The 24560-nt window shown below is 38.5% G+C and overlaps 1 protein-coding gene across 4 annotated transcripts in view; it reads right to left on the bottom strand.

The window, feature by feature from the left end:
• Nucleotides 1-12549: 12549 nt before the first annotated feature.
• ZBBX (zinc finger B-box domain containing) overlaps nt 12550-24560 on the bottom strand; it is a 105014-nt gene continuing 93003 nt past the window's right edge. For 3 of the 4 annotated variants that reach the window (XR_006718540.1, XR_006718538.1, XR_006718539.1), the window contains exons 16-18: nt 16779-16917; nt 14718-15008; nt 12550-12792 (exon numbers count right to left, since the gene is read on the bottom strand). Coding sequence is in view for 1 of the 4 variants with exons in the window: in XM_045503059.1 (XP_045359015.1) it covers nt 14894-15008; nt 16779-16917 (254 nt within the window). In the remaining 3 variants the exon portion in view is untranslated. Of the gene's footprint in view, nt 12793-14713; nt 15009-16778; nt 16918-24560 lie in introns of those variants that run through there. The other variant, XM_045503059.1, reaches the window with a different exon arrangement.

Raw genomic sequence — 24560 nt, 5'->3', positions numbered from 1 at the left:
AAAGTTGTGACAAAGCCCATCTCCTGGGATTCATGTGACCCAAGAAAAGCTGGAAATATTGTTACACCTTACTGGTGAAGACTATTGGGCAGACCTAGCATTTACTACCCATAATCTCTTGTCAAATTATTAGAAAACATGTTGAGAATAATGGATATAATCTTGCACTATATGTCATCTCTCTCTCTCTCTCTAACACACACACACACACACACACACACACACACACTAGATTATAAGATTCTTGAGGAAAACAAAGTGGTTTTCTACACCTTTGATTATCTGTGTCCAGCATAAGCCTCAGACATCTTAGGCATTCAGAACACAGTGGGTAAATGAGTGAATGGATGACATAATAAATTAATAAGGGCCATGGTATAAATTAAAGTAAAAAAAGAAAAGGGGGTTTATAGGATTATCTTAGCCCACCCACCCCACATTCTATAGATAGAACCCCCTTATTTCTATTACTTCTTGTTTATTGGCAATAACTTACAACAACAAGAGTAAATCCCAGGAGCAACTCTTCTGGAAGCTACTCAGTGTCCGAGAAATAGGATTACAGATAGGTTGTATGTGAGAATTGGGAATGCAGACCTGCCAGGGTTTAGAAATGGTTGTCTAGAGAGATTATTGCAACCGTTCTTGGATTTAACCAAGGGCCATAACATTTTAAATAAACAAAGTAGCCCAACTGTTTTAGTGGAGAACTGGTGAAGCCCCTATTGCCTTTTCCCTGGACTAGCACAGACATAGAGACTCAAAACCATTCTTCCCACTAACATCCTTGCTCCACAATAATACATTCTCCACAGAGAAGCAAGAATGAACTTTTTGAACCTTAAATTCAATTTTGTCCCTAGACTCCTTAAAACCTCGCAATAGCCAACAATTGCACTTAAAAATGCAAATACCAGCCTATCTTTCTGCTCTCATTTTCAACCAGTCTCCTCCACTTTCCATTATTTTCAGATGACACATATCTTCCGTATGTTTCTAGAAAATTCCAAGCTCACTCTTGTCCATGTATATTGTTCTGACTAGCAGCGTCTTCCCCTCCTCATTTCATTCCCTTATTCACGTGGCCTGCTTTTTTTTTTTTTCTATCCTTTAGATCTCAACTCAAATATCATCTCTTCATAAAGGACTTTCTTGACTACCTAAAGCAACTGCTCAACTATTCTTTATCTTTCTTTAACCAAAGAAATATGAGTGGAAGTGGCATGTGTCACCTCTGGTCAGAAGTTTAAAGAGGGGCTATATGATTATCTCATTCTTTTTTCTTATGCTACAGTAACTGATAATGTTCCAGATGGGAGAGATTTCATCAGACTACATCTCTGAATGACGATGATGTGGAACAAAGCCTCAGTGAACTGACCATGATATATGGCAGGAGTTGTATTAACTCACTAATTTTAGTAGGATGTTTGCTACTGTAGCATAACACAGTCTATCCTAACTAATACAATCTCAGAACCCTGCTTATGTCTTTTATATCTGTAACCACAATTTACAGTTACTTATCTTTTTTATAGTTGAACTACCCTACTAGAATGTAAGCTTCATGAGAGCTAGAGTCCATTACATGCCTACACAAGATCAATACACTGTAGGAGCTAAGAATTTGATGAATCCAGGTCCTGTACACTATACATGTTGCTCACTGGAAGGGATGCTTACAGATCTCCACTGATGAGTCCGCAAGTGGACTTTCTGTTAATTGCCCAAACTCTTGCTCTGGAGAGAAGACTTCAGGAAGGACAAAGCGGAATTTCCTTTAACTGTCTCCAAAGCAGGGGCTAGCCAATCCTCTGGTAGGCTGACTCCTGTACACATACTGGGGTTCCTTCCTGTCCTTCTTCGGGAAGTAGTTTGCTATTCAGATATCTCAGCAGCAAGTCCTCTTGGCCCTAGTCCAGTATAACTTCGGATCCCACGCAACAATTCTGAAACTTTTTCATAAGTGGACTTCTTTAAAACTCCGTAGCAGCCATGGACTCTTTCCACAGTACAAAATTATGTAAGTTTACAAGTTCATAGTACTCAAAAGTTCTCTGGAATTTCTTCGGGGACCCATTCGCCCATATTCTAGAGACGAGCTAAGAAATGGACTTGAGCCTAATTCTCTCACCAGGTCTCCACATATCCCATTGTTTCTGGGCCCTGTTTTGACGATCTATTCAATATTTTTGATCTTCTCTTGCTGGGGTCCTACCTTGATCTTACTCCCACCTTCTGTTCTAAATACAGAACAGCTCAGCTAACTGCTATGCCCTTTTATTTCCAGTATGTCTGTAGAGGTTGCCTGTAGCTGGGTGATGGCCCTTCTCTCAGCTCCAAGTGCTTGTTCAACTAAGGAAACACATGTTCCACCTAGGTCCTGGACTTTCCTGCTTTCTACACTTCCACTCCAAATACATCTTCAAACACTCTAAAACTAGAAAAAAAAAAGCCTCTGATATTGAGTATTTCTTAAATTAAAAAAAATCTATTTGTTCAGCTTCTTACAACTGTGAATGAAAATAGGTTGTAGAGTCACTTCACACATTGAGAGGTTTCCTCAAACTCTTTTCAGCAAAACTAGAGGCTACAGACTTAAAGTCCTTCTTAAATTGATGAAATAAAGTGCATCATCAGAACAATGACTCAGCTTCTGAGTCAAGCTGAGCTTTTCGAAAACAAGGTGCTCGGCAGTCTATTTTATGGATTTGTGCATTATGCGGCACTAAGCGTGTACACAGTACTATTCCACTCAATTAAAATAGTCATAAGAAGGATTCATTTCTCACTATAGAGCACTTACAGGTAGAACAGTTGCTTTTTAAACATTTTAGATGAGAAATCTTCGGTGACAAAAAAATCTTACACAAAAGAGTGACAGAAGTAGAGATTCTGTTGCTGAAACTAGGGTAGGGGTCACAACCTTGCCCCCTGATGCCCTCCATGCTCAGCGGTCTTCTTGAAACCACCAATTCTCCATGTAGCAGAGTTTGAGCCACGTTGACATGAAAATGTTTCTTTCCGTGTTGCTTTCTGTGCTAAGCTGCATATGACAATGCAGGAGATAAAATATCTCAACAAACAGTGCACTTAATGCTTTCCATCTTCCACTAAATCAAAAGGAAGACAGCCCATGACCCCATCACTCATTTTGCTGGAGGTCCCTGGTGATGACAGTTTTTCCAGGAATTCGAGAAGACAAATAAGTGCATGGCTGTTGTGCTGAATGCCACACTCCTGCCATCTATGGCTGGCTTCAGCTTGTCCCCATGTATCATGGGAATCCCCCTTGTTCTTTTTCCATCCTGTCATCATTATTTAATATATAACTTGAAAAATATTCTTTTGCTTCCTGTCCCTTTAGGACAGAATATCAAGTCTCCAGAGCTTAGGAGAATACACTGTTTCCTAATGTCAAACCTTAAGATAACGTTAGCATGTAGTAATTCAGAATCTTCCGTCTTCGGGCTATAAATTGCCTGAATACAGAACTGAATGATAGTTAATGAACTTACTAATGAGAAAACCCAAAAGACAATTGTTTCCCTCTATATGTGGGCTATTTCTGCCACATAAGTTTTGCCAGGAATGCTTTTCATCCCCCTCCCAACTACCCTGGTTGAAATGACAAATTCTAACTCATTCTCAAGGTTCAAATTAAATATCATTTCTGCGAAGCCTTTCTTAATGCAAATCTCACAGATGTGAGGTCAATCTACATTCATTAGTACAATTACGTATGTGTCTATCCTCCCTATCAGACCATAAATTCCTTGAGGCAGGATTCATACTTTATTCATTTATGCCCCAAAGGCTACTTCAGGGCCTAGCACATAATGGATTGTCAAAAATGTTTATTAGGCTGATAATACTGACTATTGTTATAAATGAGATGCCTCACAGAATTGTTTTGTGAGCAAGTATACTCAGAAAATCTGATGATCCAAGTGGTACCTGATCCTATAGTCAAGGAGAGAAAGGACACACAGTAACTTTAGCCTCCTGACTACCACCTCCCGATCACTGACAAACTACACTTTTGGAAGAAAAATAAACCCTGTAACTCTAAGAGTATAAATTTATCACATGTCTAGACTTTGGTCTTGATATTTTGTTCATCGAAGACTTATTGAATGTCTACTAGTTTCAATGTAGAAGATTAAAAAAAAAATTAAGAGAAACACATTTTTAAGAATTAAATTATGACTTCACTATAATAAAGCTATGTTCAGATATTTTACTAAGGAAACCTTAGGTTTAATCCTAGCACCTAAAGTTAAAATTTGTTCCATAAATCAATAGTAAACTATCTTTTAAAAGTTCACTGAAGGAGAAAGAAGTAGAAAGGAAGTATTGTACACATGAGTACATTTAGACTCTGGAATTGGAAGGCTTATATTTGTAATTTAGCATTCTCACCAGCCCTGTAACCCTGGGCACATTATTTAACTATTTTTGTGCTTCTGTTTCTTCATATGTAAAATGAGGACTAATAATAGTACTTACCACCTGGGGTTGCTATGAGGTGATGAAAAATGCTTACAATACATGATAGATGCTCGATATATGTTAGGAAATTACTATAGAATGTTTCTTCTTTCAGCCGCCTACCTTACACCTTGCAAAAAACAGAACAGAGCAAAAGTTTTTCACTTGATCAATACTCACGAATGAATAATGATATTCACTAATGAATATTCCTTGTGCCAGACACACACCGGTAACATAGTTAGGAATGGAACAGCCATTCAGCCATCTTATGTTAAAGCTTGTATTAGAATATAAGCTTTCAGGGGGCGCCTGGGTGGCGCAGTCGGTTAAGCGTCCGACTTCAGCCAGGTCACGATCTTGCGGTCTGTGAGTTCGAGCCCTGCGTCGGGCTCGGGGCTGATGGCTCAGAGCCTGGAGCCTGTTTCCGATTCTGTGTCTCCCTCTCTCTCTGCCCCTCCCCCGTTCATACTCTGTCTCTCTCTGTCCCAAAAATAAATAAACGTTGAGAATATAAGCTTTCAGGAAGTTTATATTCTAATGGAGGGTGCTATTTATATTCTAATGAAGGACGCTAGTAAAAAAGGTGAATAAAGGCTTCCTGTAGTAAAGGTGAGGAAGAAATTCATGTGCAAGGGGAAGAATGAAGAGGTGTATGGATCCTTCAGATACAATGACCAGTGAAACTTCTCTGAGAGATATTTAAGCTGAGACCTGAACCTGAAGAAGGAAAACCATACAAGAATCTAGGGGCCTAGGAGTATTACAGAAAGGAGAGTCCTAAAGCTAGAACCTTCTTGAGTTCAAACAGCAGCAAGCAGGCCAGTGTGTGCAGAACAGGGTGAGTTCAAGGAAAAGCACTAGGTTATGAGGCCCTAGAGTCAAGTAGGGGCCTAATCACAAAAGGGCTTGATGGCCACCGGGAAACTCTGACTTAGGTTTTGTAACTGTGATACAAGGCCAGTGGGGGAGTTGGCCCTGGGGAGGAATATGATCTGATTTTCACTTTTAAAAGATAATTCTGGCCGTTTTGCAAAGTAGAGATGTTGGGTGAGATGGGTAAACTGGGTCAGGTGGGAGTGGCGGAGGCAATTAGAAGAGGTAACGTTCAAGGCATATTTTAAGTTGGAGTTAACAGCACTTACTGCAAAATGGATGTGAGCCTGAAAGGAAAGGGGAGATTCAAAGGTCACTCCCAGTGTCCTTGGCTGGAGCAGTTAGATGAACACTGCTGCCATTTACAAAATGGGGAAGACCAAAGAAATCGATCTGCTAAGAAAAGTCCACAACTCTGTTTTTGGCATGTCAGTATCCTAATCTGGAGTTAAGGGTGACTATTAAGGTGACCTTGGATATTTCAGGTTGGATAGGGTCACTAAGAGAGAGTGTAGATATGTAAGAGTTTACAAGATTGGGCCTTGAACACATTGACATTTCAGAAGCTGGGAAAAGAAGGCATTCCAGACAACACTGTGAAGTAGCAGTGAGAGAAAAAGAAAATCATGAGAGTGTGGTGCCCTCAAGGACATGCAAAGAACAGTTTCAAAGACTATGGAGTCGTCAACTACATCAAATGAGGCTGAGAGGCTATGGAGAGCTCTGAGGAATATAGAGGTCGCCATTGACAAGAGCATTATGATCAAATGGTGAGAACAAGAGCCAAACTTCATGGTCAAAAGGGACACAGGAAATGAAAATGGTATTTAGACATCCCTTTCAAGGAATTTTACCATGGAGGGAGCAAAAACTATTGTGAGGGGATTGACTAATGATATAGGTTCAGAGAAATCTATTTTTCATTGGAGATATAATAGCATGCTGTCCCCTCTTTAAGGAACTTTCTGGATTGAGCCAAGAATGGGAATTTTATCTCCTTTATAAACAAATCTCCCACCACATTTGTGATGGGTAGTTCAAAGATTATCCATTTCAAGAAATTAGATGCTTCACTTGGATTTGAACTCTATACAGCTGGGATTCCATAAAGAAAATTGAAAAACAGTTTTCTTCTTCTGAGGTAGCATTCATGCTGACTGCTACTGTAACATCAAGTGGAATAATTTCTCTAAACATAATTTTAAAAACTGAAGCATTTCTATTTCTACATTCTAAAACAGGAAATACCATAAAATGAAACACTGACCATTTGGTATGACTGTAGTCTATCATTATTGTTTACAGAAAAGGAAAATAAAATTCCATCTATTTCAAAGAAGTGTCAGTAAATCAGATGCTTTAATTCATGAGAAGATAAGGAATATTTTTTTAGAAATATGGATTTTTAGAAAATTAGATTGAGACTGCTTTTGACTATCTTGATGTCAAAATTGTCTTTTACACAACAGTGCTGTGAACTGTGTTTCACTAATACCAACTAAATGTGTTTTTAATGATGTTATAATAAACCTAAAATCTTGAGAGGAGAGTGATGCTGTCAAAGTATAATTGTTTCAAACTTGGAAAATAAACCATCTACCCCCAGGGCAAGGTTTATTTGCAGATAAATGGCTTGTTTTCACCTTGGCATTTATCCGATAGCAGGAGGAGACATATCCTTGGTAAAAGTTCTATTATCATTATCTCTTATTTTAATCACAAGCATCTGGTTGAGGTTTAGTTCCTCCCCTATAAAAAAGAAAATGGGGCCATTTCAAGAATCAATAAAGGGGAATCTGTGAGACAGGCTTGAGCTCCCGTCAGAATCATCTGGCCCCGGATGCCAGACAAGCCAAGGGAAGGCACCTGCCACATTTGTAATATTGCTTTTGAAAGTCTGCTGAGACCTCTAGAGAACATTCTGCTCCGAGGGGAATTCAGTGTGAAATTTCACTTCATAGTTGTCAAGTAGATCAGTCCTGGAAATGAAAAAGTGTCTGTGATGAGGACATTAGAGAACAAAATTAGAATGAAGCTCCAGGTTACCTATTTCCAGTATTGGCTCTTTGAGCATAGAGTACTATTGACACGTGAGTCACAAGTGAGAGGATGGCCTTGAGGAGGCCTGGTACGAGCTTGAAGCTGACAGTACTACCTGCACAGTTCCCACACCATCAGGGTGATCCTGAGGGAGCATCAGCCCTTAACACCGTTTCTTTTCTGTCCCTCTCCTCACACCCACCCCAACATCACAACTCTGTCCTACAAACTTCTCTCTTTGACACTCCACTCCTTTCCTGAGGGTTTTTCAGAGAATTCCATGGCATACCAGATCCACCTCACTTTTGAAATCACAGCTCCTGGCCTGCTGAGAGGCAGAGACCATTTTTAAAACAAATTGTCCTTTCTTCTCTCCACTCCCTCTCACCACGGCCTGGTGACAATTGTTGGACTCTGACCCAGCCCTGAGCCCTCCTTAGGCAACTTTGTTGTCTGGCTTGAAAATATAAACCAGACCAATCTAACGTCTCTCTCTGGATTTAGAATTGAAAAACCAATTCAAGACTGAAGTAGCTGTCTGAGTGAAACTGAGAGGGAAACCATGAGACAGAGGCCTTGAATGAACCATAATAAGTTAAATCCTTGAGCAGAAGCAGAAAGGATGAGTGAACAGAAGCAGCCAGTCAGTAGGGAAACATAAAGCTAATGTGCCCCCCGAAAGTAGGAACCCATGAGTGACCAAGGCCACCTCTTCCAAAGCGCCTCTTCTTAGATTTCCATACAATTCAATTTCTTAGTAAAATAAACCCACTCTACTTTCAGTATCTTGATTAGGTTTCTGTACTTGAAGAAACACACATCTAACTAGAAGTCAGTGAGCAATGTAGCCAACTGCTTGAAGTTGGATAATTTTTTAATAGCTTTCAGTGAATTGAGAAGGAGAACCTATCTTCCTTCATGGTTCTCTGGAGTCTGGTCTTACAGCAAAAAAGATGTAAATCCAGCCAAACATCTTAACAACATATAACATTCTGTGACAATATAAATCGTAGAACACCAGCCTGAGGAGGGCCCAGAGATTTGGGACTCTAGGCCATAGATCTCTAACTTTTGTGGCAAAATTCTTTCTTCTATCTCATAGAGACTCTCTTTACATAAAAAATATCCTGGCAGAGATGCTTTTGTTGAAGAACTCAGTCCTCCTTCATACTCCTCCCCCCAAATCAAGAAACCTTATGAGTCCCCAGAATTTGGCTTGAAAGCCTTTAATCTCTCATTTGATATGTCAACTACAAAGGATTTAAGCACTGCTTTATGTGATCTCTGTAATCTCTGGCTCTCCTATACTAGTATTCAATATTCCTATAAGAAACTATTTCATATTTGGTCTCTGTGTATTGTCATAAAAATTTCCATCATAGGTTTCAAAATATCCTTATATTGGAACATCCATTTGAGACAAATATTTCATATCACAGTATTTTTTAAGAGTGCATTGAAAGTCCTTGCCAAAGCAGATTGGATTTGGGCATCAGCCCAAAGACTGAACTTTAAAGAGATGTGGAATGTGTTTCAAGAAGTCCTAAGGTGAAAACCTGAAGTTGAATAATGATGAGGTCTCTGTTTGTGTAACTAAAGCATGTCTTTCGGACTAAAAGAGAGGTATGGTTTATACATGAACTTGAGTGATTTAAGTATAGGAGTGTCTCTTAAATTTGATTTGTTTAAATCTCAAAAGGTTGGTTTCTGCCACATATTTCAAACCACATCAACCTCAAAATGCATATATTCTGAAAGTGAGCTGTGGACGAGTAATGAAAGTAACACTAGAGGCTGTGACAGACAGCCAGGTGCCTTCAATATCCACCTTCCCCTGTAACACAAGCCCAATTTTCTTTTGGGTAGCAATGTGCCCACTTAAGCGACTACATTTCCAAATTCCCTAGCATCTGATGTGGCTAAGTACTGGCCAATAATCCACAAGTGGAAATGTTGTGGGAGCTTTCCAGGAAGTTAAAGGAAGTTACCTCAGTTAGGGGGTATCTATTTCACGCTCCCCACTTTCCCACTTCTTGACGCCTTGAACTCAGATTCTGATGGCTAGAAGTCTGGCCCCGTCTTGAACGACAAGGTGACCTTGAGGATAGAAACAACACAGTAAGGTGTAGTTGCCACACCAGCGTTACACTGCCTATTCCCTGACTTTACATACAAGAGAATCATCTATGTTAGTCTACTGTTATTTGGAGTTTCCTGTGATATAAAATTAAACCATATCCTGATTGATTCAATGGCCTAACTTACCAGGGTTTCTTTCAGGGCTGTGGTGTAGGTGAGAGGAGAAAGTAAATGGGGTAATTACTTTTGAAAACTTGAATGTGCGTCTGTTCATCTCCTTCCTGCACTTGCCACTTTCACTTTTTAAGTATAGAAGCTGTTTACGAAATCTACTGTCACTTGGATAAACGACAAAATGTTATACTATAAAAATATGACAATTAACTAAAAAAATGTGAAATTATATCAAAATTTACCCTAAAACATCTCTTTCATACTTAACTTATGAATAAATAAGACTTAATTATAAAATAGGGATGAAGTACATTTCCCTTTTGGAAATGTTCCTAAGCATTTGTATCTAGAATAATGTATATTTGTTTTCTGGATAGAAAGAGATACACATAGTGCTTCCTTCTGGCAGAAGCAAGAGCATAGAGATGCTGAGAACTGTTTCCATAACTGTTATTGCATATTACATTTAGTTGAAAAAAAGAAATACACGCTAACCCCATCAATCAATTAATTCTTCTCATTTTAAACATAACTGTCACCTCATGGAGAACATTAAAAATATCCTCTCCTTTTCCTTAACTATGGAAGACATTTGCATTAAAAAGGGAGGATTTTATTTCCTTAGAGTTCATCTATGCCTGCTGGTTATTCCCCAGCTAAAGTCATAATCCTGTTTGCAACATCATAATCATTTACCCAGCAAACAATCAGGGTGTCACTAACAAAGAATTATGACTTTAGGTGGGGGATAAACTACAGGCACAGATGAACTCTGAGGAAATAAAGATTGTTTTCATGAAAATGTGGCTAGTAATAAATAACCAGGGATGAAAACTATGATGAAACAGAATATCCTATAAAAACAGATTTGGGGAGGTATAAATGGTATGTTTTTAAAATTTATCCTCTCCGAAAGTATGATGATCAGAGTGTTTATAATAAAAGTACCAGTGCAATTTTAATATTTAAAAATTCTGAACTTATACATGACAGAAGAAACCTAAACACAGGGGATGTTTCAAAAATAATATTAATAAAATAAATTTAGATATTTAGCTTTCAACATAAACAACTTTATATCAAATTGTCCAACTCACTGAAAACTTTCTCCACTTTAGATATTACATTGAGTGACTTTCGTGTATCATTAACTTGATCCTAAATTCACTAACTGATCCATCCATTAATGTGCCTGTATATTCAATGTGTAGAATTAACTCGTGAAAAGTGATGGTAATAAGCATGACAGAGTGCTTTCCAATTTCCAAAGTGTTTCCGCATTCACTACTACATTTGTTTCTCACAATGTTCTTCTGAACTAAGTAAAGTCAGTATCTTTTTTTTCTTCCATTTTGTGATGTAGAAACACATGCAAATAAATGATCTGCCATCTAGTAAATATATAACCTGATAACCTGTGTTTCTCTCATGAGACGTATATGTGTGTATGTGTATACTGTATACACATACATACACATCATACTGTCTCCCCTTGGGAAATATTAGGGACTAAGATGGCTTATCATTGGATCTGGCATGTTCATTCATTCATTCATTCATTCATTACTGATGACCAGTAGTGAGAGCTAGGCATATGCTAGAGGTTAAGTGCATAGTGGTGAGCAAAATGGATATAATCCATGTTTACTTGAAATGTAAGGTCTACTTGACATACATTCAAAATTCACACCGATACATTATTGTGCTATGAGGCACTATGAAGGGAAAAGTAGGATGCTATGAGAAAGAATAAAGAGAAAGAGAAAGGAACACAGGGACTTACTTTAGACAGAAATGAGAAAAAGTCTCATTCAGAAGTACATTTTGAGGGGCGCTTGGGTGGCTCAGTCGGTTAAACGTCCAACTTCGGCTTAGGCCATAATCCCGTGTTTCGTGAGTTTGAGCCCCGCTTTGGGCTCTGGGCTGATACTGCGGAGCTTGCTTGGGATTCTCCTTCTCTCCCTCTCTCTCTTCCCCTCCCCTGCTCACACTCTCTGTTTCTCAAAATCAATAAAATTCTCAAAATAAAAGGAAAAAAAAAAAAGATGAGATAAGCATTGCTCAAGATCTTTCCAACCACTGAATCATAGGGACATAGAGACCTGTTTTTTTCTGAATCAAGGAATTATTTAAAATATCTGAGTGCCCTATTACAGAGATGGAGTCATTTTGTAACAGTCATTTGTTCAAGAAAGGTTTTCTTTGCACTTTACATATAAGGCACAGCACTGAGTGGTCTTAAAGGGTAGTGCACCCCATTGGCCTATCTAGCGTGACACACTCAGAGTGTACTAGATGTGAATGACAGTAAATATCAAACAATATATTCAAGCTACCAAATATAACTTAATGTCAATTTGTTTCCATTCTGTGTATCTCCAGAGTTATAAAATTATAGAATTTCCTAGTACTATTACACCACCGGGCATGTCTGAGTATAAACTACTAAATCCCAACGTGCATACAAAACCGTGTGATCATTTGTCCAGTGGTTGCTAGAGGCACACTGTGGTAACTCTAGTATTGGGAGTATGGTTGTGATTCTTCTTGAATGTCTGTAACTCTCTGGATTCCACAGTCAGAACTAGGTGCGTGCCTTTAACAGTGATTCTAAGCCTGAGCTTCAAAATGAGAGAACACATTGAAACTGCTTCAGGCAAAGGCTCTAATCTTATTTAGTTTTTATTTCCTCATTAGACTAATGGCAAAGGAATTAAGGAACTTTTCTAAATGTGTGGATATGGGAAGCAAATAAAGGCAGAAGGGAGCCTGCTCTGCCACTGAGGACCCTCATGTTTAATTTCAATGTCATATCGGAAGTCGAATGACAAAGTCAACGGTCTATGCATTATCTCAAGTTCTGGCCAGAAATGCATTCATGACAACTAATTCTCAGATTTATTTTTATTTAAAAATTTTTACATTGTAAAAGGTAACAATATCTTATAAAATCTCTTTCTGAGCTAGTTCATAAAAGACTCAAGCCAAGACTCAAGACAGAAGGAATAGCAGTGGTCCTTCTTCCTTAATGAGAATAAGACAACACCTCCTTCCACGTTGAGAAAAACACTGGACTTTTATAAATTGCACCTAGGGAGCAATTTTCTTCTTCATCAGAGGAATGAAGATGTCCTACAGCAAAGGAGGGTAGGGAGAGTAGAGAAATTTTAAACCTGAGCAGACATGCTAAAAACAAAAATAATGGATTTTCCTTCCTATTTTAACTGATGAACAGTTAACTACAAATACAAAAAGTCAGAGAGCTATCAGCCTCAGGACAAGATGACAGAAGGGCCTTTAACATAAACGATGCAGATTTGAAGGTGACTCACTGTTAACTCCCTGGGATGGAGACAGAGGAAGTGCTAAGAGGAGAGTGAACACTTTGGAGGAGTCACACTCTTCATTTTAAGATACTAATTTCTTTCAGGAAATTTAATTTTGATAGTATGAGTGGATTTCCTTATTGTTTATTGTTCATTTATGTGAACCACTTTAATGAAGTGCATTTTTATATTGAAAGGCATAGAAACAGGTGTCTTCACCATTTTCTATCCTGCTAGTAGATGACCAGTACAATGTATCGATCCCATGGAAAAATTATCAGAGATAAATTACACTAAACAATCATCAATCTTCTATAAGGGGCTATTACCCAGAATCATAGGGAAGAAAAAAAGAATCTGAACCTTGAGATACAGTTAATGCTGTGATGATGGCATAGCCAACCTGCAGGTATGTTTTCCTGATGTCAACAATCTCTTTAAGGGGAAACTGTCCTAAAGCGTCACAAAGTGATAACCATGAAACCATCCCTCCCCATGTCTCCTTCTGCTCTTTTCTTAAACCCTTGAATTATAAGATCAAGTAAAGCACTGGACACCCACCAACCCCAGGATCTACTACTACTAAGACTAGCAAAACACCTCTGCATGTGTTACTTTCTCTGGGTGTCACAACAGTCCTACAGATATATTTGTATTAGTCAGGGTTGTCTAGGGAAATAGAATCAATTGTGACAGCTAGCAAATCCAACATCCACAGAGCAGGCCAGATGGCTGGAGACCCAGGAAAGAGCTAATGTTGCAGTTTGAGCTCAAAGGCAGCCTGAAGGCAGCATTCCCTCTTCCGTGGAGGACCTGAGTCTTTTTTCTCTTAAGACTTTCAAGTTGGGGCGCCTGGGATGCTCAGTCGGTTGAGCGACTGACTTCGGCTCAGGTCATGATCTTACAGCTCGTGAGTTCGGGCCCCGTGTCGGGCTCTGTGCCGACAGCTCGGAGCCTGGAGCCTGGTTCAGATTCTGTGTCTCCCTCTCTCTCTGCCCCTAACCCATTTGCATTCTGTCTCTGTCTCTCTCAATTAAAAAAAAAATTAAAAAAAAAAAGACTTTCAAGCTGATTAGATGACATCCACACACACCACTATGACTAATCAGCTTTACTCAAAGTCTATTGATTTAAATGTTGATCTCACCTCAAAAATGCGTTCACAGAAACATCCAAAATAAAGTTTTAGCAAATATCTGGGTACCACAGTGTAGCCAAATTGACAAAAAATTAACCATCACAGTGACCCGCCCAAAGTAAGATGTTTGTGGGAGGTGGTGGGGGCGGGTTCTGTGTTTTCTAGTATAAGTTTTTGTGTCATACTAGAATGACAAGTGTTATGTTTGCTTTATTTTGGGTCTTCTTTTTTCTCTTCTGGCAGCAACTTTTGAAGCTACCAGAACTTGTGTAAATTTCAAAAACCCTAACCGAAACAAAACGAAACATAACAAAACAAAACAGTAATTACCAAAGCAAAACACGGATTCCAGTCTCAATTAATGCTATGGCCATCAAATGTATGCTCTTACTGATGACACAATTGTTTAAAATATAATTCAACCATCCAATATTACTTTAAATGCAATCATGTTCTAACCTATAATAGGTTCTAGAGACACAATTATAACTGTTCGTTTTTAAAATTCACAAAATTTTACTAATATTGTGTGTAATATAGATCAGCGTTTGACATACAATAAATCATTTGGAAGAAAAAGCCCTTGAACTTACAATTTCACTGATTTTTATTAGTCTGCCAATCTTGAAATATCAGAAACATTAACAGTCAAATCTCTAGCACCGGGGACAAGTAATCACTTGGTCACTTTTTCAGCTGTTTGCTTTACTCTGGGTACCAAATGGAAAACGTAATGAACAAATGATCATTATCATTAGGCGCTCTTTGATTATGGGAGTGTGATGACGTGTTGCCGGTCAAGAAAATCCTCTTCCTCCTCCTCCTCCGTGCTGCTTTCAGAAAGTGTCAGCAAAGACTGAATTTCAGTATCTTTTTCAGAAGAGCTGGAAATACATTAAAAGATCAATACACAATATACAGAACCAGGTTTCAACTCTTCATTCATCTTCTGATCAATACTACATGCACTGAAGTCATTGGAGGCAGGCCGATGTGAGGGGGCTGTCTCCGACTGGGGCCATAATTTTCAATGTGCCCAATATACCAAGCCTCCTTTTAATGAGAAATTCTCATCATTCTCCCTCTCCCGAGAAATAAAGCCACAGTGGAACCAAGGGGAGACGATTTTATGCTTTCTGGTTGTGTCTTTCATTGATGATTCAGAAGGCACTTCAGAAACTTGCCGAGCCTCAGGTCATCATTAAGAACATTCATCATTACATTGGCTGTGCAATAGAATCCCAACGAATAGATTGCCAAATAAATCACCTCTTTTGCGTACTGTAAATTAGGACTATGTGGATAGCCAATCAAGATATGCCAAAACCAAATTTAATGGCAGCAATTATTTAGTTATTTCATCTTGTTACATTTTACCGTGGAGAAGAACTGGTAGAAAGTCTAGCATACAGGTGTCAGGTCTAGGGAAGGAAGTAGTGTGGGGGAGCAGAAAGGAGTTTGTGTAATTCAGATTTTTTTTGTCCAAGTTATCTAGAATTTCAGCCCATGCTATGCCACTAAATAATATAAAATACTTCATCCTGTGATAGGTATCTTTTTGGATTCTTTTTTATGACCCACAGAGGCTAAATCAGCAAGTTCCTAAACTCTGATCTGTGGGCTAGGGCAGATCTGACTGAGATAAACATTTTCACTGGTCTAAGAAGGGAAAATAAGGACAAGGTAAGGACTTTTTCATGACATTTTTAAAGAACTGCTTTATTCTGTTTGTGCCCCTTATATTTTTAGTATTAAATGTGCTTTCTTTTATGAAATGATGCTGAGAGTATGTGGTAGGTTTAGTTACTTTGTTTTAAAAGAGCTTTTTAGGGAAAAAATAGAAACTTTATATTGATCTCTCTTTTTAAAAATGGAAGTGGTGTTAGAAATGCAAAAATCCAAGGGCCACAGCTAAATGATTTTCTCCTTTAGAAAGATGGAATAATAATGGACTCTTGATTCCCTTTTAATGCAATATTAGACTTCAAACCAATCAAAGGAATTTACAGTTCAAGGGACTTTCTATTTTACATTTATCTTAATCCTTCTACAAGGATCCTTCCTCCCTTTTCAAGAAATTCCAGCACGTCAGTAATAGACTGACATGATAAACTACTTTTTTGAAGCATGAGTATAACCTATGTTCTTTACAAACTGATCAACCCTAAATGTTTTTCATGTGAGGAAAGAATGAAATGACTTAATTTAAAATATGCTATCATTAACAATCTTGACCTAATTTCAAGAAAGAATCTTCTCGACATTCTATTCTAAAAGTTTTATTCACATTGAGTAAGATTCTATTAGTGCAAAGTGTTTGAATTTATTAAGTTAATTAATGCAAGTAAAGCAACTGTTTTTCAATATAAGAAGAAATGCTGAAGGATTATAAAATTCCAAATATCTTTTCGTTTTTCTGACATACATTGTCCAGCAGAGAATTATCTCTTCACATTAAAGCGACAACTTCATAAGCCTTCTACTAAATCCTGATAATACGTCGACAAAGGACCCAAACATTTTACAGAGAATGGCCATATAAAGCACCCACGTGAGTGCAATCTTTTTTCATATAGTAAAGATAACTATTTGGGGCTTGTCAAAAATTTCACCATGTATGCTATCATTACATATGAGCTGCCGGCTTAACCTACCTCTGTTCCTCCACTCCGCAGAGGCCTCCGGCACTTGAGCTCTTAAGGAAATCTCCGGTAGTCTGACTTATGTCCAGCAAGTGGTTGTTGAAGGCTGGTAACTCTTCTGAGGTTAGACTGTAAAGTTTTTCTGAAGGATCTGAAACATTTTATGTCAGCACATAAATTCAAGACACAAACACAGCATATGGTGCTGAAAGTTTACCCAGCATAAACTATAAGCATTACAAAGAAGGTCAGTACAGATTTTTAATCACCTCAATTTTCTAGTATATGCGGGATCTAGAATATGAAGGAGGCTTGCTCTGAGCTTCTAAATTAGGGCATGGGTATCAAGTCACCTTAATCAGATGGATTATGTTTTTGTTTTTGTTTTTTTGGGGGGGGGATTGCCCCAATTTGTTTTTAATTTATTGAGATATAATTGACATGTAACATTGTGTAATTTTAAGGTGTACAAGATGTTGATTGGAACATTTATATATTGCAAAATGATTACCACCATAGTGTTAGCTATGTAGCATTTAAGAGCTACTCTCTTAGCAACCTTCAGGTATATAATATTATTAGCTATAATCACCATGCTGCACATTACATTGCAGAATTTGTTCATCTTTTAACCAAAAGTTTACACTGTTTGACCAATATTTCCCCATTTCTTCCACCCCCTAGCCCCTGGTAACCACTATTCTAGTCTCTGTCTCTGTGAGTTTGCGTTTTTTAGATCCCACATGTAAGTGATATTATATAGTATTTGTCTTTCTCTGAGTTATTTCAACTAACCTAATTGATTTTTAAGTATATACTACACTTAAGAAAGTGTTAAATGTCCTGAGAATTTACAAAATTGCAAAGAAAGTCACAGGATCCTCTTTTAAGGCTAGAATATCGTGCAACTGCTCAATTTGCCAGAATGTTAAACACCTTATTGTTTATTTTTGTCTTCTAAGAAATAAAAGCTTTACCCCCATACAGTCTGAGGTGAAGGTTACTTTTGGCAAAGCTACCCTTTCTTTTTCTGCTTCCTTTCTTTTCTGCTACCCTTTCTACTTTCTGCTTTGATTGGATAGACAATAACCATTTGTATGTGAAAGGGGAGAAGACTTAAATCTTTCACATGAAGCAGGCCTATGGTTTAGCTCATGTAAGTGCAAACAGTGCAAGTTAAATAAGCACTGCATAAGCAAACATATTTTATATAAACTACCAAAAAGTCAAGTACAAAAATAAGTATGATTGCTGTATTAGAAAGACCATGATGCCTTCTTTTCATCATTGATGAAGTTGGAAGAGCCATCTAACTTTTACCTAAGGTTATGGTGGCATGACTTTTAAAACTGTTAAAATTACCGGGTGCTACTTTTCCCCTTACTCTGATGAAAGTGCAAGCAAATATTCTCCTGATCACAAGGACCACACACCAAACATTCACCTGGACTGAGAGAATTATTCTATGATTATGATTACGATTATTTCTTGGATAGTATTTACTTGAAGTTTTTGAGCAAGCAGACATTCCCCTGCTGGAAGAAACTTTGATTATTCCTGCTGCAAGACAGTCCTCAATACATTTACAACTGGAAATGTCCTTAAAATTATTTAGCCCAGTGACTTTCAAATTATGATACCTGGAGAAATACAGTAGTCTTGGGGCTGAGGCTCCTGTTCCACAACCCCAAAATCATCAAAATGGCTTTACTCGGTCTTATTTAAATTTGGAGCTCTGTATAAGGCTAATTTTGAGAAAAACAAAAATATTCTTCAGCTAGAATTTTTATTCCCTCCCCAGTTGTTGGAGATTAGGAAACTGAAGGTCCCCGAGACACTGGTTGCTTGTTGGAAGTCACACAACCAGAGAAGAAGAAATGCAACTAGCCCTAAGCTCTTCTAGCTCAGCAACGTCGGAAATCTCCATATCTCAGAATCTCATTCTTTAGCGTGGACTTCTATTTTCTCTTCTCTTTTTCCACAAGGTAAAAAAGACAGGTATGCAGAGCACCCTCACTTGCCCCAGTGATAGGGACTGTTACCCGTGAGAAAGCAATCAATTCAGTATTTGCAACTGGTGCAACTACAGAACTGAAACCCAATAACGACTCTTAGATCTAAAGAACACCACCAAGAGAGGTATCCGACCTCTGCAGGGCAGTTCAGTCCTGACTGAGTAGAGCTAATTCGGATGGTGTAGATAGAATGGGCCTACTTTTATATAATTGTTCATTCTCAAAATGATATTTCCAAGTACCATGTGAAGTTAAGAGGGGCAAAGGTGACATCACCTGATTTTCAAGGCAGGGAAAAATAAAACTCCCTATGAAAACTCTATTGTGGGTTAGCGTTAAATCTAAAAGATCAATTATACAAAAACCTAAGATTTTCTAATATAAAATCAGGGAAGACTGGATTGACATTTATAGTGGAAATTCAGCTGTTATAAATTTACTTTATAACTGTCTAGAAAGTGGACTATTGAGGAATGGATTGAAGTTAAGCCTTTTTCCATCCCTGGAGTAATAGTGTATGTTCTCTGATCATTGAAGAACCTCTTAAATTCGATAATAAAGAATGGCAAAGGGGAAAAAAATGACTAAATATAAAGTTTTAAGGTGTATTTCTAAAACTCAAGTCATTTAAAATATACACGTAAAACTTTATTCTACAGGGAAATGAATATTTACATGAGTAAAAGAAACGAAGGAAAGAAAAGTGGGAACAAAGAGACAGGATAAAAACTTCAAAGAACAGACACAAAGCAGACAGGTTACGTTCCTATAAGGAACCCAAATCACCACCACCACTACCATCTAAAGGACTATTAGCAGAGATACCAATGACATCCCAGTGTTTAGGAGGCTGTGACAACCAGGACACTTACCCTGTAACCTGTGAGCCCCCTCCCCAAACCTTCAGACTTTTGTTTTTCTCTCTCTCCATCTCTTCCCTTCTGCCATTGTGTCTCGCCTTGTTTATCCCTTCTTACCTTCTTCCTTTTACCTTCTCCCTGCCCACGCCCTCTGCCTCTTATGCGGTCACAATACTGATTAGGAGTCAGGATTTCACATTAGTTAAGTGCACTGTGGTAGGGTGGTGAGACAAAGGAATGTGGGGCAGACCTGCCCAGGTTCGTGCCTGGTCTCTTCTGAGCACCCAAGGGAGACCCTGGGTAGTTATTACGTCACCTAGAGCCTCAGTTACTGTAGCCACGAAGGGGAGATTAAAAATCATACCTGCTTCGTTTGCCTTCACAGAGTAGTTATAAAGATCAAATGAAGCAACATTACATATAAAAACAAGTAGTGATTATTACTCATTGAATGGCTTCATATTCCTTATGTCAGAATTTTAAAAAATATGTTGACTTTCATTTATATGTGGCACTCATTTTTTTTCTTGAAATTGAAAGGTGACCCAAAGCAAAAAGACTGCCATTCCAGTCCATCTTAACGTCTCTTTACAAGGGTTACTTACTTAATCTGCTAACTATAAACCCTGATTAGCCCCCATACAGTGTAATATCTTACTTGATGGTCAACTTATGAACAGAGGCTCCAATTATTCACTATCTCACTATTTTTTTCTCCAACAGTATAGCTACATCAGTTAGTATCAGGTAGATTTTTAGCCTTTCTTATTTAAGAAAATTACTTTCCTCTTTTTAATTGCTTGGCTCAGTTAACTACTGTGGACTTATACAAACATAGGATTGCCATGGGAATTTAAGTCTTAAAGTACAAACCCTTAAACCACAAGTCAGAATAAGTTTGAACAAATGAATTATTTTTAACTAATGAAAACATGAATGCCTTAATGTGCATTATTACTGATACTTTCTCAAACTGCATATCTTCTGATGTTTCCCAAATATCTTCAGGCTATGACAATATTCAAAAGTTGATAAAGCGACTTGACAAGTAAGTTATATGGTCATGTTGAACCTACTAAGGAAGTGATGATAGCTTTATTTACAAAGATATTTGTGGATGAAATAATTATATGGAATGAGCTAAAGCTAACTATCACCCTCACGGTGGCCCAGAAGAAAACATCATTGTAGAATGAAAACAGCTTTTAGATGTTTTTGACTAAAAATTAGACTTAGAACCTTACCTATATTGTATGTGGAAAGTACCAACCACTGGTTCCTTAAACAATTTAAGTTTCTTTTTCAGGATTTACTATGTGCTAAGCAATTAACTCTTAAGAGAGAATGTGTGTGTGTGTGTATGTCTGTGTGTGTAGAGAGAGAGAAAGAAATTTTTCATAAATATAATATTTAATATATCATTAAATTCAATCATTGAACAATTTTATGATAGGGCCTATTGTAGCCGTCTTTCATACACAGAAACTGATGCAAAGTGAGATTGTGAAAGTCATTTGCCCAATGTCATGAAGCTAGGAGGTAGAGGTTTCAAATTTCAAAACCAGGCTCCTGGACCCAGAGCCTGGCTAAAAACTGCCCGGCTTCCTGCCCCCATCTCCTGATTCAGCAGGAAGTTGGTCTGCAACCTGTACACCTGTCCTCTACCCCCGCCTGCCCATTTGCCTGCCCTGCCTGCTTCTGAAAGGGCTCTCATATCAGCCACAGCAATCTGAATGGGGAAACATTTCACTGAATATAGTTATTTGCTGTCTTTTCTTCTCCCAGTTGCCTGGCGCAGTTGTTTTCCATAGAACTTAGAGGAAATGGATGTATCCTAGAGCTAAGAGAAAACAAGTCACGTTTGCTGCTCACAAAATGTCAGCTTTCACAGGGATGTGTACACATTTACATTTGTATAAGAGTCAAATTGTGTAGCTGTGCGTCTGTGCAACCAAACCTCATACGGAGTTTTTCCAGGCTGCACCATAAGTAGTGAAATGTGGGTGGAATTTTTCTGCCCATTGATGCTAAACAGAATACAAAAGCCTTGTACAGAAACCGTGAATTTTCTGGAATAGCAGCTGATGACACCACAGCATCTATCACCTCACTGACTGTTTTGTTGGGTCTGATGTGCCACCCTCTTCCTTCCTAAGCTCCAGGTGAATGTCTCCAAAGCTGTGCACTCATCCAAAGCCAATCTTCCCAAACATAAAGAGAGCTGTCCATGGGTCAAGTGTGTGTAAGTGATTTAGTTCTGCTCCTGGACCATCAGAAAAGCCCTGGTGGTTCACAGGCCACGCAGTGTATGCTGCCTTCATATACGAAAAGTTATGCACTCTAGTGAAAATACTGGCATCGGTGTATGGAAAAATGAGTGGCAGAGGGAAAAAGTGAAGTATGTAAGAACAAAAGTGATAAAGGAAATAGGGAAGCTGGTGGTTAGAAACAAACACAAGAGACTACTGCTTGTTAAGTCTGGTGTTTCATTTGTAAATAATGGAACTCACCAATTTATCAAAATAAGAAACCCTTCATTTTCTGATTAAAAGCTGTATGGTTATCCTTTTAGATCTAGTTCAGGCCTGTCATGCTTCATTTTAGAATTAGTCTTTAACGTGAGAATTACGTCCAAGGAGACTTACATTTGATTTTTAGTATTTTAGAGGAAGGCAAATGGATTGGGTACAGATGGATCACAGACTCTCATCCCCAACCCATAATGAAATGAATAGGAAAAGCAGAAGAACTAAACTAAAATAAAATCATGAAAGGAATCGGACAAAGAAAGGAATGTAAGTCCACATAATAAATTTCAACAAGGGACAACCAAATAAAAAAGACTCTCTGTGGTGTAGCTGGGTGCCACTGCCATCTATTCACTTTCTTCCCCAGCCGATATGAACACTAAACTAGTAACAGGAAAAGGAGTCATCGAACGCACTGACAAGTCTCACCAATACCACACCAATTTGGAGAAAAGTAGGTGAAGGGGAAAGAAGAAGAAATAATTTGAAATATTTGTAAAACCCTTAAGTACCCACTGGAAGATCTTAGCAGAGGCAAGAAAATTACAAACCTGCAGGTGTCCCCACAGGGACAGAACACAGCTGAAACCAGGTGCAATGAAATTTAATGTAATCAAGAAGAAGACTAGCGAGCCCAGGCCTTCCAATAAAGGAGGATAAGCTCCCCAGCCCTTCATTGATCCTTCCATGCCTTTGAGCTGGCAAGATACAGAAAACAATGCAATAACCAATCCACAAATAGTAGCTCCAAAGGGAAGACTGACATACCTTGGTACAGGTGGACAGCATTTTAGGGAAAATGTAATCTCACTATATCAGAAAAGAACATATGAGCAAAGCTGCCCACAATAAGTATGAACACATAAGATACAAAGAAATGACAGCAACTAGCTATGCAGATGAACAAACTAGAATCCAAGAATCGATGGCATGCAAAGAATGATTAAATAAAAGATCAATCTGGTAGAAAACAGATCAAGACCATAAGAAAATTCCCCCATGAGCCTTTAGCTACAAAGGAAAGAATGAAAATGATATATATTTTTTAAAGTGTAAAACTGGGGCACCTGAGTGGCTCAGTCGGTTAAGCATCCAACTCCTGATTTTGGCTCATGAGTTGGGGCCCTGCACTGAGCTTGTGCTGTCAGTGCAGAGCCTGCTTTGCATTTTCTCTCTCCCTCTCTTTCTGCCCTTCCCCAGCTCATGCTCTCTTTCTCTCAAAAATAAATAAATTTAAGAACAGTGTAAAACTGTTAAGGAGCCAGTCTAACATGGTGGTGTAAGAAGACCCTGAACTCACCTCCCCCCACGAACTCACTGAATCTACAGCTACACAATTCCTCCCAAAGAACTGAGGGCTGAATGAAGAGCTTTTGCACAATAAATAAGAGGGAGACCACACAGAGAAGGGCAGGAGATAGGGATAGAGTCATGAAGGGAACCCCATCCCCAGTGTGGCAACCTGCAGTGGGGAGGAATATCTCCGAGGGGTCCATGTACATACTCTCTCACCTTGGGACACATGGAAAAATAGTGGTTTAAAAGGCAATTTGACTGAAAGTGAAAGAAATCTATTTACTAACCTTAGTGCATCTGCTAAATGGTGAGAAACTTCTAGAAATCACTCTGGGGTTGAAAGGACCAGCAAGTGCCATTTTTTTAAAAGTTTATTTATTTTGAGAGAGAGAGCACACATATGTGGGGGATGGGTGGAGAGAAGGAGAGACAGAATCCCAAGGAGGCTCCATGTTGTCAGCGCAGAGCCCAATGCAGAGCTTGAACCCACAAACCATGAGATCTTGACCTGAGCCAAGATCAAGTGTCAGACACTTAACTGACTGAGCCAACCAGGTGCCCTGAAAGTGCCATTTTTTATGTCCCCCCTCCACCTTGATAGCACAGACAAAAGCAAGGTCCAGGTACTATAGTTGGCCTGCTAGAACTGACCCAACAAGCCCGGGCCCCTAGCATAGAACAGCTGCAGCCATTTCCCCAAGACAACCCCACCGTGGTACACCCTGGGCCAACTCCACTTATGGGTATGGAAGAAATGCACCTCAACATAAGAAAGATCGTAGATGACAAACCCAAATGTTAACATTATACTCAACCATGAAAAGCTTAAGATCAGAACAACGATGCCCACTGTTACCACTTTTATTGAACTTTCATGTTTCATTCAACATATTCAACATTGGAAGTCCTAATCACAGCAAATAGGCAAGAAAAAGAAAAAAAAACGTCACCCACATTGGAAAGGAAGAAGTAAAATGCTCACTATTTGTAGATGGCATGACACTGAATATAGAAAAACCAGGATTCAACCAAAAAACTCTAAGAACTAATAAATGAATTCAGTAAAGTCACAGGATACAAAATTAATATACAGAA

This window comes from Leopardus geoffroyi, chromosome C2 (assembly GCF_018350155.1).
Source record: "Leopardus geoffroyi isolate Oge1 chromosome C2, O.geoffroyi_Oge1_pat1.0, whole genome shotgun sequence".
NCBI classification, from domain to species: domain Eukaryota; kingdom Metazoa; phylum Chordata; class Mammalia; order Carnivora; family Felidae; genus Leopardus; species Leopardus geoffroyi.
Note: the sequence above shows the minus strand (reverse complement) of the source record. Positions and strands in the feature narration are given on the sequence as shown.